The following is a 13999-nucleotide window of genomic DNA, read 5'->3' on the forward strand; positions in this document are numbered from 1 at the left end:
TACTTCCAAATTAGAGTAGTAAAAGGTAAACGTTCAAAGTGATTCATAAATGTCGTGATATTCAGAGCTGAGACATTTTTTGAGTAGAAAACTTGGTTCAGCGTTTCCTTGAAAGAGAAGCAAACCTGTCTTGGTCAAAGTGAGCCCTTCTGTGCAGTGCTGTGCTCGAGCGGTGCAGCTCTCTTCAATACCGTATATTTTAGCAGACTCGAAGTAGTTTTCACACATTATTGGTTTCTTGCACTCTTGGTAGAAGTGGCTGCCTATTTGCATATTTACTGGCTTGTCTGCATGCAGATATGTCAGCAGCCTCTGCTCCTGTTCTTGATATTATCTCCCCATTCCATTTCAGAAAGAAATTCTTACTGCCTCCTTCCCCCCGCTCCAGCCTTGGCGCATGCTTTGCATGCAGAGCGACTTGAGGTAACAAAGAGGCGTGCTTGCTTTGCGGTGTCTCAGGTTGCTAGAATTTAAAACTGGCAACGAAACAAAAATTTTCAGAGAATACTAAAATCCAAAGGAGTTGTTTGTCTCTTGTAGCGTGCCATAACTACCTTTGCATTTTCACAGACTTCCTACAGAAGGGGACTGAAGCACTAGCAGTGGTTGCCAACATTGGTTCTTGGGCTATTTTGTCCTCTTATGTAGTGTAACTTATTAATCATTATGTTTGTGGTGACACGAGGTGTTTTTTTTTTTAATGATAATCTGAATACAAAGCCAAAGACTTTGTATTTTGCATTCCTTCCTGTTCATGTATTTTAGAGTCCCGCACATGGAGTCACAACATGAAGGAAATTCTGTACAGTGGAGCTGTGGTGGCTCATGGATGCTCATCTTGGAAGCCGAGCAATTCCTGCTGGTGTGTGAGCTGAAACTGCTAGCATCTTCCCTACATGAAGATATTTAGGACTATGCAAATGTGCAAAAAAACCCAAATGAAAAAACAAACAAAAAAAATCCTAGGAGAGTGAATAGGTGACCCTGAAGTTTGGGCTACAGTGTTTTAATGATTGAAAGTGAAGAGGGACAAAACTGGCTTTAAATTGCTTTGCTTGACTCCTGCCCTGTCTTACAGGGATGAAAATTGTGTTTGCCATTTAGTGTGTAAAGCCATAAACAGCAGTATAAATTTTAATCTACAGCACCTTAGGTGAAATAGGATAGATCACAGAAACTTAACAGAATGTGAAGCCTTGCGTATCTAAGCTAGGGATTTAAGCTTTCCTTGAGGATAGAGAGCTGAAGTCTTTTTTTCAAGTGGCAGCTCACAGTGTTTTAAAATCTACCTTTAAAAAAAAAACAACGCTCAAAACATGGCAGATACTGTATCAGTCCTTGAAATATGTCCCAGTTCTTGTTGCTTTGCAATCCAGTTTTCTTATTTCAAGAAACAATTCTAATTTGTCTTGCTGTGTTCAAGTTGTGCAAGCAGATAAAAAGGGCTATATAAAATGTGGTCTAAATCATAAAATAAACAGCTCTTCCTTCAGTCTGAGTTAAATAACAATCCCAGTGTTAGAAATAACAGCTAGGAAAACTCCTGAAAGTTGGATGGTCTCTGCCTCTCTAAAGGTAACCTGCAAAAACTTCTTCAAAGGGTCTTGTCCTCTTTTTGCTTCAATGGCGTTATAAAACTAATAATTCAGAAAAACAAACCCCGATCGCCTGAAGTATGGGTAGTGTCAGTTCTTTCCTTGCTCATGCCGTGGTATTTCTTGCTTGTCAATTGCGAGCTTGAAAATTTTGACTGAGGATTCAAGTTTTTATTAAGGAGTGATGTTGGTCATTACAATTTCAACCCTATGCAATTTCAACACACAAAGTAACATTAGTGGGGATTAACCTTCCCTTCTGGCCATGGTTTTGGTTTGAGAGCATGACTTGTAACGTGAAAGCAGAGCAAGTGGAAAAGCCTGCAACTTCCGTGCATACGAGGGCATACGTTTGCTTTATCTTCCCGTGGCCATTGCTGCCTGTTGAGTGACTGGCAGGCTCGTGCGGCTGGATGCTTGATGTCTCAGCAGCTTTGGCAGGTAAGCCAGGGATTGAACGGCATGCACGGGACTACCCTGTGTTCCTAGAGGTAATCCAGTGAGCTTTGGGCATGACCCGAGAGGCAGCAGGACCGCTGGGGAGCTAGCAGCGCTGCGTGGTGTTCAGTCCCGGCGTAACACACATCAGGCTGAAAGCAGCATATTTTAGCAAAGGCATCTCTGGATTTTTTCAAAAGGAAAAGACTGCTAACTAATATGTTGCATATTTAAAAAAATATATATACAACAACAAAACCCTCACAGTTTAAGGTTCTTTTCATGGCAAAAATAGCTGTTGACTTGCATTTTAGTACTGTCAGTTATCTGAATTTCAATGTTTGACTGCCAGTTCTGTCATGCTTTTGCAGGTGTATGTCAGTATCACTTTTCATATGCTGATGATGAGAGGAGAAAAGGTTTTCCAAAGGAGAGAAAAAAAAAAAAAGGCAATTTAAAGGCAAAGCTGTAGTTTTGTTCAATACAGTATCCTTTATGCTCATATGTAAAATTTGGGGGTAGGCGATGCTGTATTGGGAATTGCTTTGAGAAAAGATGCAAAGATAAATAATGCCCTGCAGTTACCACAGGTCGTTTCCTAGGCTGCAGGAAAACAGAGGTATGGTAAGAGAAGAAATGCAAAGTAACACCAGAAGTTAGATAAGGCTGGGGTCAATTTGTGGAAGATGGGTGCCATGGGAGACGTGGCACCTGTTCAGGAGACTTCTGCCTCATTATCCATCGTTCTTACAGGAGCTGGTACTGGGGCTCAGCGATGTGCCTGCTCCTTCAGGAGTGGAGGAACACGCACCTTTTCTCTATTGCCATCAGAAATCACCATCTTGGAGCTTGGGAGTGAGATGGGATGTGTGCAAGCAGAGGTGGAGGCCGTTGGTGCCGTAAGGCTGCGTTAGCAGGTACTCTTTGCAGGGCGTGTATGTAATCTAGATGTAGAAAACTGGATCAGCATTTTCCTCAAACAAAATAGCATTTTGAAGGCTGACGATAGCTCGGAGAGTGTTTAAACCATGTAACCAGGGCATGAAAACGCTCAACGGAGAGGGGAGTGAAGTGGTTATTCCCAGAGAGCGTGGCTGGATGAGGCTGGGCGGCAGCATGGCGAGCCTGTGGGGCCAGGGCGGTGGTGGGGGAGAGGGGGCTGAGATCTGCAGGGGTGAACCAGGCTCAGTGTGGATAAGTTTGCATCACAATGCATGAGTCTGGACCTATTTTAGTCTGTGTTGTTAGCATGGTGGCATGGGGTTTCTTCCTTGCCAGAAATACCTAGATATCTGCGCTGTAGCTTAAAATACACAAATGGTTGTAATATTTTTCATGCCACTGTTCCGCAGTGAACAGCGGAAGGCTAAATGTCCACTTGAAAATGACGCAACTTGTTTGTGGAGACCTTGAGGCATGTTTCTTTCCAAGAGCGTGACAAAGGTCAGAACTTTAAAAGCATGGCGCTAGTAGGTGGGAATGTCTGCGTGGTTGGCATTGTGCAGCGTGAGCACGGAGAGCCTGAGAACGTGCATAATTCAGCTTCTGGTTAAACTTAGTGCTGGTTAAAACTTGCATTGCAATGTAGTCACTTCTAAAGAAACTCATTTAAATGTTTTACCAGACAAAAGAATTGCACAAGTTATGTGACAGAATTGCTTTAGTGTTCAGATTGTAAATAGCTTTCTCTTGGTAATCAGATAGCATTCAATTAAAAAATAAAAAAAACCCTAGACAAACCTTAAACAATGTTTGTTCTTAAAAAAAAAAAAAAGTTGATATTCTTTTTCCAAGTTAATGAAGTAATTAGCAGTGATTGATGACACATGTACTCAGCTACTTTATGTTGGTAGACCAGATGGGTTAGGCACAGCTAGTGACCAGTAATTCTGATTCCTTGTCAGAAGGAACAAGAAGTTCAGATGTGGGCAGTAACAGCTGAAGTACATGAATAGAAAAGGTAGATGTTTTTCTCTCTGCCTTCCCCTACCTATAGATGAGGATTTGAAAAACAGCCCTACATAAAGATTTGTGCATTGTTTGTTTTCAGCAGTTCAGGAAGTTGAGCTAGAGTGAAAATAAAGTTGGAAAGCTGAAGGTTTTCAGTTGACTCTCAAAACTAATCACTTAAAGGTGTTGGTAACCTTTTTTTTGGCTATACCATGTTACTTTGAAAAAGAAAGGGTGTTTGTGTGTGCAAGTGCATGGATAAGCAGGCAAAGAAACAGTTTTGGACTTGGTTTGGACTTGATGCACTAAGTAAGTCTGCAGAAAAATGGTGGCTGGGTCCACAAACTTCTGTCATGATCCAGTTTTTCCCCCTTGCTCTCTGCTCTGCTAGCAGCATGTAGAGATAGGAATTGGGAAATTTCTTCAGTGCAACATGCACTGTGAAGATGGTGGCAGCAGAACAGAGAGATGGCGGCACTGCTGAAATATTTTAATGTGACTTTAGTACAGTGATACAGTGGTAAATTTCAAAGTGTTGCTGATACTAAAAGTTGCATGAATTAGGGGGATCTTCATATTGTTAAGTGTTGAGTTCAGATGCATTGACAGGAAGCTTTAGCTGTTCTGGTGCTTGTGGTGGAAAGCTTCAGTTGGTGAAATGTGGTTGTCTGCTGGTCAAACAAACTTCGTGGTGCTGAGAATGTTCGTCAGAAGACTTTGTTTAGAAAGAATATCCCGTTTTTATCACTTTTCAGCCAAGTATTTCCAAAGAGTTCTGACTTCTGCGCTTTTAAATTATTGTAGCTATTGAATTTTGTACTATTGAATTATTGCAGAGTGCTCTACACAGGAGTCAAGAAATGAGACGGATGTTGTCCTTAACCTCACAGCATTCATTTACTTTCTGCTAAGCACTACTTTGAACTATCTGATTTGAACTCTTTCAAAAGCAGAAGTACTAGGATTAAGGAGAAACACAGAGTGAGGGAAGAAAAGGGCTTCAGAAATGGCCAAGACAGAGTAGATTTTTATAGGTAACTCTGCCCAATTTGTACCAATTCCTCCAAGGCTTCAGTAGCAGCTGGAACAGGCTCCCAAGGCAGACTTTTATCCTTTCTCCCTCCCACGCGGATCCATCTGTGAGACTGCTTGTTCTTGCTGCTCTTGCTGAGAAACTGGATCAAGCTCAGAAGCATCCTGCTCTTTCAGACCCTGTGCCAGAGTCTTGCTAGTCAGGGAGGGTTCTGTAATCCTGCAAGTTTACATATTCCCAGGTTTTACACATAGTCAGTTGTATTTCTCAAACTGCAGCTCTTCTATGACCTGTGTTTCTGCTTGAGTCAGAGGGGAAAAAAAAATCGAAGCCGTTGCCCACTTTTAAATTGGAGCTCCCACAGGCTGAACATGACTCCTAAAGATGATCTTGTGTTCACAGACTTGGATCACGTATCAGAGGAATTTAGGTTCACTTGTCACGTACTTGATTATAGAACCATAGAATATCCTGAGTTGGACGGGACCCACAAGGAACATCGAGTCCAACTCCTGGCTCCACACACAACCACCCCAAAATCAAACCATATGTCTGAGAGCGGTGTCCAAATGCTTCTTGAACTCTGGCAGATTTGATGCCATGACCACATCCCTGTCCCAGTGCCTGCCCACCCTCTGGGTGCAGAACCTTTCCCTAACCCCCAGCCTGACCCTCCCCTGTCCCGGCTCCATGCCGTTCCCTCGGGTCCTGTCGCTGTCCCCAGAGAGCAGAGCTCAGCGCCTGCCCCTCCGCTCCCCTCGTGAGAGAGCTGCAGGCCGCCATGAGGCCTCCCCTCAGCCTGCTCTGCTCTGGGCTGAACAAACCAAGGGACCTCAGCTGCTTCTCGTATGTCTTGTCCTCTAGACCCTTCACCATCTTTATAGCCCTCCTTTAGATACTCTCTAATAGTTTTATGTCCTTTTTATACTGTGCTGCCCAAAACCACGCAGTGCTCAAGGTGAAGCCACACCAGAGCAGAGAAGGACAATCCCTTCCCTTGACCTGGAGCAGTGCCTGATGCGCCCCAGGGTATGGGTGGGCCTTTGGGCTGCCAGGGCACACTGTTTCCAAAAGCTTTTGTTGCCTCCACGCCCTTGTTTTTTCACTTGTGTGTATATTTGAGGTATCTTGTGCAACACTGCCTTTAGAGCAATACTTGTCAAGGCCCCAGAATGGAGCAGGTGCCAGAAGATCCCCTTTTCAGCTCCTCGGTAGTATTGCTCTTGGTGTGAAATCGTGGAGGTAGAAATAATGTTTATACTCTTGCATACTCCTAGCACTGAAAGACAAGAGCCACAAAAATTTGGGGGGGGGGGGGAGGTTGTGGTGTCCCCTAGAAGATCTAAGGGTTTTCATTTTTTAGACGTGAAGGAGGGACCTTCAGCTTTCAAAGCAGGTGTAATTTTTGATCAACTTGATGATTTGTGCAAGTATAGGTGTTGTCACAAGGGATTTTGTGCAGAATATGCAAAAAGCACGTTCTTCCAAATAGCCCTTGCTGTAAAACTTAGCGAGGAAAGGGTGTTTAACTGCAGGCTTCTGCTAGGGCCAGGCTTTAAAAGTGTTAGGTACATGTTAATTTAACTTTGAAATGGGTGAAGAGAGATCTTCACTTCTGAAATATCCATGTCCCCTGTGTTCTTAGTTTTAGGCTAGCACCTCAGCTTTAGATTTATGTCTGGAGATCAGTATGAGCAGCTTGCTTGCCTTTGAAACCCAACTGAGAAAAGCCTTGGAAAGTCAGCCTTTCTGAAGAAGTCTGGGTGCCATGGACATTTGCAGTGCGGTGTTTCTTCTCATAAGCAGATGAGTACGAAACTGTTGATTATTTTTTTTTAATTATTTTTATTGAGAAGTTCTGTTGCAAATATCCTAATTATGCGTATATAGGCTTGCTATCCTTGAGTTGCTGCGGTTTGGTTCAGTGTTAATAAAGTAGCTCACAATTAGCGTTGTTTTCTCATTTGTGGCTGCTGTTCATGTTGTTTCCTTTTATCATTGGATGGTGATTTCAGTGCATGTACAGCACTGCTTGTATTGCAAAGGCTTGCTTAACAAGCCGCTGTATGAAATAATAGCAGGATTGCTCCAAAAGCAACTACTAGGGACTGTCTAGAAATGCATTATAGCCTTCCTTGGAGGAACTGTGTAAATACAAAGTAGGTATCAGTTATTCTTGAAGTCTTAATGTACACATACTGTAATTTAACACTTAGGGCCAATGTAGTTAGAGATCGAGTCCCTTTCTTAACGCTACACCATACAAAACCTGTCAAAAAGTTAAAACGTTTAGTGTGAGCATACAAGTAATAAATCCTCGCAGCATGCACTTGAAAGTGGAAGTTTAAGGGAGAGGCGGAAACACAATATTTGTTCTACTCTAGGCTGTCATGTGAGAATAGCACTTGTAAGGGCTGGCACTGAAATGTCAGCACTTGCTAAACAAATGTAGTGTGTTTTAATTCCTTGAAGTACTGGGTAATGCTCTGTATTTCTTAGATGGTTAGTACACTTAGGTCACTGTGTTGAGCTTTTGATCTTTAAAGTATGTGCCTCTAATTTTGCTACTGCAAGGTAAGGGTATAGAAACAAGAAGTCGAGCAAAGATGCGATGCCACGCTGTCCAGTCTGGGTCTGAACGGTGACATGTATGTGGCTATTATACCACTGCTGGGAAGCTGTATTTGAGATAGCTGCACTGGGTTGGGTTTTCTGTTTAGTTATTAGTCTAGCTGTAATGAAGCCTTCAGGTTCTCAGACTGATGCTGCTTTTTCTTCTTCTTCCAAGTGGATATCTGAGTGCCGTGAAGGTACTTCTGCCAGTTCACTTGAGTATTTTTAACTTAATGCATGTGTACTAACCTATTGTGTGGGAATTGATTTAGAATTTCATGTATTATTTTAGTGCAGTATAGAAAGCTGTAAGGAGTAAACATTTTGCAAGATGGGACTCTGTCGTGTCAGTGTAGGGCAAAGCACAGGTGAGCACATGGGTTTTTTTGATGAAGGAAGAGCGCATGCGGTGGTGAAAGAACAAATGTTTCCCACTTAAATTCTAGGGGAAAAATATGGAGTTTCCTTTCTAGCCTTTCCTCTGGGGAACCAGTCTAAGACTTGTGCAGCCTGAAGGCTGCAAACTCCAGCAGCCCCTTCGCTGCTTGTTCTTGATATCTTTGCTAAAACTATGACAAGTGAAGAATGGCTCTTGCTGTGGGGCCAGCCTTGTAGTCGGTTACTGCCTGATACTTTGTCCATGTAAAGGCCACTGTGCAACTTGAGTATTACCAGTGAATTTGTTGTTAACATGTAAAGCCAAAGTTCTTCCTTGGTGACTGCGTATGTTGGTGGTGTGCTGTGGTCTTTGTGCTTGGTTGCCATGATCTTCAGCAGCATCCCAGATGATGTACCTGGGGAGGCATTTTGGAAGAGGACGGCTGTCTGAAACACCCTCCTGTGAGCCAGAGACTTGTTTTGTGGGTTTCCTGGCCTTCTGAAGAAGCGCTTACTGTTCATACGATTGCTTTTGGAGTGAATGAAAACTTTTGCTTTCTCTAGCACCCGGATTCAGTTTCTTAGTGCTGCTGAGGAGCTTGTCATGCTCCCTGTTGTAACTTGCTAGCTGCTGTATCTTTGCTGCTACTTTCCTTCTCCTAGATATCCATCTCAACTCTCTTCTAGAAAAAGAATGGAAAAACCTTCCTCTCTGAAAGAGGTAGAAAACAGTGACTGGTGATTTCTTTGTATTAATTATAATTCTGCAGACTGTCGCTGTGATATGTCTCAGCCATCTCTGTTCCAGGCTGAAGACTTATAATCTGCTTAGTGTACGCAAGGAATTTGTACCACGCTGCTGATCGTTTTTCTTGCTCTTTTTTTTTGCCACTCTTCTGGTTATCCTGTGTACTTGGAAATGGAGAGGGAAGTCTAGTTTTTCACCAAATATTTGTGATTTTGGAGGAACAGTAAACTCTTATTTGGCTAATACAGCAGAAAACTGGTGTTCTATTTTTAGTTTCTATTATTGTCAACTGTTCTAGTTGCTCTTCTGTCCACAGCTGAGCATTAAGTGGATGGTGCGTTTCATAGTGCAGTCTGTTTATAAAAAGTTCTTGCCCCTGCTGTACATGTTTAGAGACAGAAACAGTCTTCAGAGACTTAAAACTCTTTGAGAGGATGTCAGATGTTGTTTGAGGCTTGCAGATCTGTTTTCGGTGACAGCTCTGTTTTGGGTATTGTTGAAAAGGTAAGAAATCCAACGCTTCTGGAACTGGACGATGCTTCCGTATCTTGGTCTCTTGAGACAGCTTCAGGAAAGCAGCGTGCTGCTGGAGAAGAGTTGAAGTGGTGTTGTCAAAGGGTTGCATGAGTCCTCAGGACTACCGCTGCTATTTTTGTCATCTTGCAAAGCGGTGGCTCTGGAGACATGGTCCCTGGAGGGAAGAGTCAGCCTGGGAGACTGTTTCACGCTGCCTGTGCTCTAAATAGATGTAGTAAATCATTTTGTGGTCATGGTAAAGTATTACTACTCTGAACAGCTATATGCGTCCTCTCTTCCTTTTCTCCTCCTCCTTTCCAATATAGATTTTATATTGGCAGGCTTTGAAAAACAACCCCAGAAAAATGAAGGCAGCTTTTTTTTTTTTCTTTTTTCCCCGCCCCCCTCTGGGTAAGGTTCTGGGTCTGTTGCCAGAGGAGAGCTTTAATCGATAAGCTGTGATGGAGGGGCTGCCTCTCATCAGGTCTCTGGGTCTGTGCAAAGCAAGTGCGTGCTGCAGCGTCGGGTCGTTTGCAGGCTGCGCGTTGTGGGCAAGGGATCCAAGCAAGCTTCAAGCTGTGGTCGTCGTCATCTCGAGTAGAGCGTGTGGGTTTAAACTGAAATCTGTTTGCCTGTTTATGCGGCAAGAAATCTTAAAACCTTGGTAGATTTTGGAAAAAAAAAATTCTCTCCTGCCTCACATTGCATATATAAGTACAGATGAATTAATGCTTTTTGGAAGATGGGTGTTTCCATGGCTTTTGGAGACCAAGCCCTGCGGTGCTGGAGTGCTGCTGTGAGCTGAAGAAGTGCCAGCATGCAGAAGGCATTCTCCTTGTGTCGCTCCTGGTGTTGCCTTCGTGAGCTTGTCCTCCTGAAAGGCCGTGTCTTGCCCAAAGCTGTTAGCATCTGGGGGCTCTGGAAGGCAGAGCGGCTTTCCCTGGACCTAGAAGCGAACTCGGGAGCGCAGCGATGTGCGTGGCGTGCGTATGACTTGCACCGGGCTGCGATGCGTTGAGTCAGCGAGCAGTTAGGTTTTGTTTCAGGTTTCCAAGTGATCTTGTCAGCTCGCTGCAGTGTCGCCGTCTGAGGGTGCTGGTGGTGTTTGTCTGACGGGGTCAGCGGGTGAAGCGAGGTCACCGACGTACGGGCATCCTGAAGCAACCAAGCTCGGCTTAAACCAGTCTTGGAGCCTAACCCTCGGGCCGGGAGTTTTATCTTGGCTCCAATACCCCAGTGATTTAAGCTCTGAAAAACAGAGCTTTGCAAGCGCGGTTCTGCCAGAATTTTAATTATTGGTTATCACACATCTGTCGTCGTGACTGGCAGAGACACATCTGGGGAGGGCCGAGAAGAGGAAGGTGAACGTCCATGCTGTCAAAACAACTGCGTGGCGGAACGGCAGGATTGCTGTGATTACTTTTTAAAATAAATAAATAAAAAATGAGAAAAGCTTTCGGTAGCTACAAAATGTATGGAAATAGACTTGGAAAACTGTCAGATTACTCACGCTTCCTAGTTCGCTTGCAGTTCTGTATCTTAATTGTTGTCTGCATGCCCCGTGGGGGGGGTGGAAAGCGTTACTGTAAAGTGTACGGAGGGGATGCTGTAGGGATGGGTGGTGGAGCGGGGTCTGTGGGGGGCTCTGGGGGCTTGGGGTCAGACCTGCTCACGCGGTTGGAGAGGAAGAAGGCGAGGAACCACTGCTCAGGGTTAAAAGCCCAGATTTTTTTTGGAGAACTGTTGCGTGGTCTTGTGTTTAGAGCCATTTGCCTTCTCCCTTGGCCATCTCATGCACCTGCATATAGGTGGTTTGTTGGCACGTGTGGTGGCCCAGCCTGCTGGCCAATTTGCCGTTGCTTTCTTTGCAGCTCTGGAAGACGTACGTGCGGCCTCATGAGAGCGTTTTACACAGGTGCCTGCCTTGACACACTCGACGCAAGGCCTGCCTGCCGCACCACTGGGGGCTGAGCGTGCCCTGTGATGTGCTCCCTAGCAGGAGATCTTCTTGGAAAGCCATCTAGACCTCAGCATCCTAGGCACAGTAGTAGAGAGCATTTTGCTTCTCCACGTTTGAGAAATGTTTTGTGAGATAGTGGCAAAATGACAAGTTTACACAAGAGCTGTCAGGAGCAGGGGCCTGAGAACAACTGGCTGCTCTAGAAATTTCTCGTTGGGCTGCGTTGAGTTCAGCACAAGTGGCAGCTGAAAATAAGAGGTCAGTGGTGAAATAGGTTGGGAGGTGACTGCTGTGCCTGTCCTGGGAAGGTCTGTTATGCTTATAATTTATTCAGTCTTCTAGAAGAAATGTAGGATTTTTTTTAAAGGTAATAAAAAATGTATACGTGAACTAAATCTGAGCATGGCTATTTTGTTGTCTCTGTTCTCCCCAGGCGCTAGTAATCCCCAAACATGCAGAAGTTTAATATTGTGGGTCTCTTTCATGCCTGACTGAATTTAGATAGACCTCTGGGGGAAGAACTGGGGATAGGTAGGCCAGTGGTGCTGCTAAATGGATTTGCAGCTGCTGTGTCGGTCGAGTTTCTTCAGAAAATAAATACATCTTCTCATTGTTCAAGCTCTAGCCTTCATTCTTGCATCGTGTGAATGGGCAGATAAAAATCTATTAGCTCTCTTCTGAATTCTCCTTGTCTGCAGCTGCGATTGCTTGTGCCATAACATTACCTGCTAATTTTATTGGAAATGAATGATGTTAATATTTGCTAATGCCTGGTCTTAGCTGACCTGACTCTTCAACAGGATGTGCAAATTAATGGAACTGGAATATCTTGAACACTTGAGATGGCAGAGACCTGTAGGGATTAGAAATGACACTTAAGTAATTTTCTCTTAATTTAATGTGTAACATAAAAGAGCATCCCAGGTCTCTGAAAATGCGAGACAGGCGGGGAAGCTTGGCAAGTAGTAATGCTGAAACACTTGGGGTAGAGAGAAATGGCCATTTAAGAGTTTTTTTTCTTTTTTTTTTCAATTGCAATAGAGAGAGGATGGCCTCTTTGTTAAGCAGAACATGCTTAGGCAAACCAGGGAAGTACTGCCATAAATCAGGGCCCATGCAAGGCGACTGTGCTGGTATTTAAGTCTTAGACCTGCTTTGGCTGCCTTATTGGAAAGCAACACAAATATCTGATGACAGCAGGGAGGGTAAAGTTGAGCATGGTGAGAGCTCTTCCAAGAATAGATGGGACTACGTGAAAAGTAATGGCAAAGACGGACTGTGGACAGGTGCTCCTTGTGCAAGCAGCGCCTCGTACCGTCGGTGTCCTCCGCCCAAGGTTACGGAGTGCTGGGCGCCAGGTGCTTGCTGCAAGGCTGGGAGGGCGGCGGCGCCGTGTCAGGCAGCGAGGAGCTCCTCCTGAGGCTGGCTGTCCTCTAATGCCTGGTCCTCGGGGGCCAGAAGAGGTGGTCTGATGGGAGCCTCGGTGCTGCTGGTGCGTTCAGGGCGAAGAAGGGGAATAACCCGTGCTTGTGTAATACTTCCTGCGAAGGAAACAGCTGGCTTAGTCTGTTCCAGTAGCTCTGTCTGATAGCACCTATTGCTGGCAGGTCTCTCCGTTTACGCATGTCAAAACAGAGTAAACTTTGAGATACCCTACACATAAAACTCAGCTTTTTAGAAATACTGGATGCTGCTTGGTGTAGTGCCAAAAAACAACAACAAAACAAACAAAACCCACAACAAACCAACCAAACTCAAACCCTGTCCACCAAAACCTGAACTTTAGGAGACTTTGCAGCAGGTTCCTTGGGTGTAGATATTGCTGGTTGCATTGGAGATGCCACCTCTGGAGAGGTGCAAATTGCCCTCAGCCAGGATATATCCTGCCTGGGTTATGTTTTTTGGGTGGGCAGGGGTATGCTAGGTGAGCTGGCTCAGTGTTTTTGCAGTCTTCTTTCTTCCTCTGATATGCAGCTTAAAAATAATCAGGGGTGGTGGATTTTTCCTCAGCAGTATGATGTTGCTTCTTAATAAACTGCTGGAGGCTTGGCAGAGAGGGGGAGTGAAATGGATTGTGTGGGCTTTTTTCCTTCCTGCTCCAAGACCACTTCTTGGCACCGAGGAATTTTTCTTTAGACTTCTTTGGAGAACAGATGCGTGAAGTACAGTTACCACTCATACATATGGCTTTTAAAATATGGAAGCTGTTGGACTGAAGTGGCTTCATATGGTACTGTTGAAGGATCAGAATGAACGTGCAAGTTTGGGGTTTTTAAGACTTGAATGTGTAGTTGAAAAGTTTTTTGGTTTGTTTTTACAAGGTTAAATATTTGCATTTTTATGGTTATTTGAAATTACACCCATAGCTCTGAAAATTACTCTTTCTGCAACATTTGATGCCTAAAATGGTATCCTAGATTAATCTCCTCTTCTGGAAAAATTACGCGATATAGTGTGTAGTTTAAATGGTTGTAAATCTTAATTCTCTAATGCAGACATCCTTTCCTTTTATTGCAGGTTCCCATCCTGAGAACGATTAGAAGATACTCTGCCACCCTATTGGATTATTTTGTATACAGCTCAGCATGTCACTGTGCCCTGGATTTTATAAGGTGGCCATGATTTAATCCCCACTTCCAGTTTCTATGTATTGGTGAAGCATTGGAGCTCTTTAGAGCTGCTGTTACTTGTGTGGAAACTGATCTGTCTCAAATCCCTTCTCCAAAGGACTCTACGTTACTAGCAATGAGCTCCCAAAGCCATCCAGG

At 44.2% G+C, this 13999-nt stretch overlaps 1 protein-coding gene across 11 annotated transcripts in view; it reads left to right on the forward strand.

The window, feature by feature from the left end:
• HDAC4 (histone deacetylase 4) overlaps nucleotides 1-13999 on the forward strand; it is a 252798-nt gene that overhangs the window by 12028 nt on the left and 226771 nt on the right. For 3 of the 11 annotated variants that reach the window (XM_083841239.1, XM_083841240.1, XM_083841241.1), the window contains exons 2-3: nucleotides 13749-13843; nucleotides 13959-13998. In XM_083841239.1, the coding sequence (XP_083697365.1) occupies nucleotides 13817-13843; nucleotides 13959-13998 (67 nt within the window). In that variant the 5' untranslated portion in view covers nucleotides 13749-13816. Of the gene's footprint in view, nucleotides 1-430; nucleotides 6827-13748; nucleotide 13999 lie in introns of those variants that run through there. The other 8 variants (XM_083841243.1, XM_083841235.1, XM_083841246.1 and 5 more) reach the window with 6 other exon arrangements.

Source organism: Anser anser, assembly GCF_964211835.1.
Source record: "Anser anser genome assembly, chromosome: 6".
Classification (NCBI taxonomy): Eukaryota; Metazoa; Chordata; class Aves; order Anseriformes; family Anatidae; genus Anser; species Anser anser.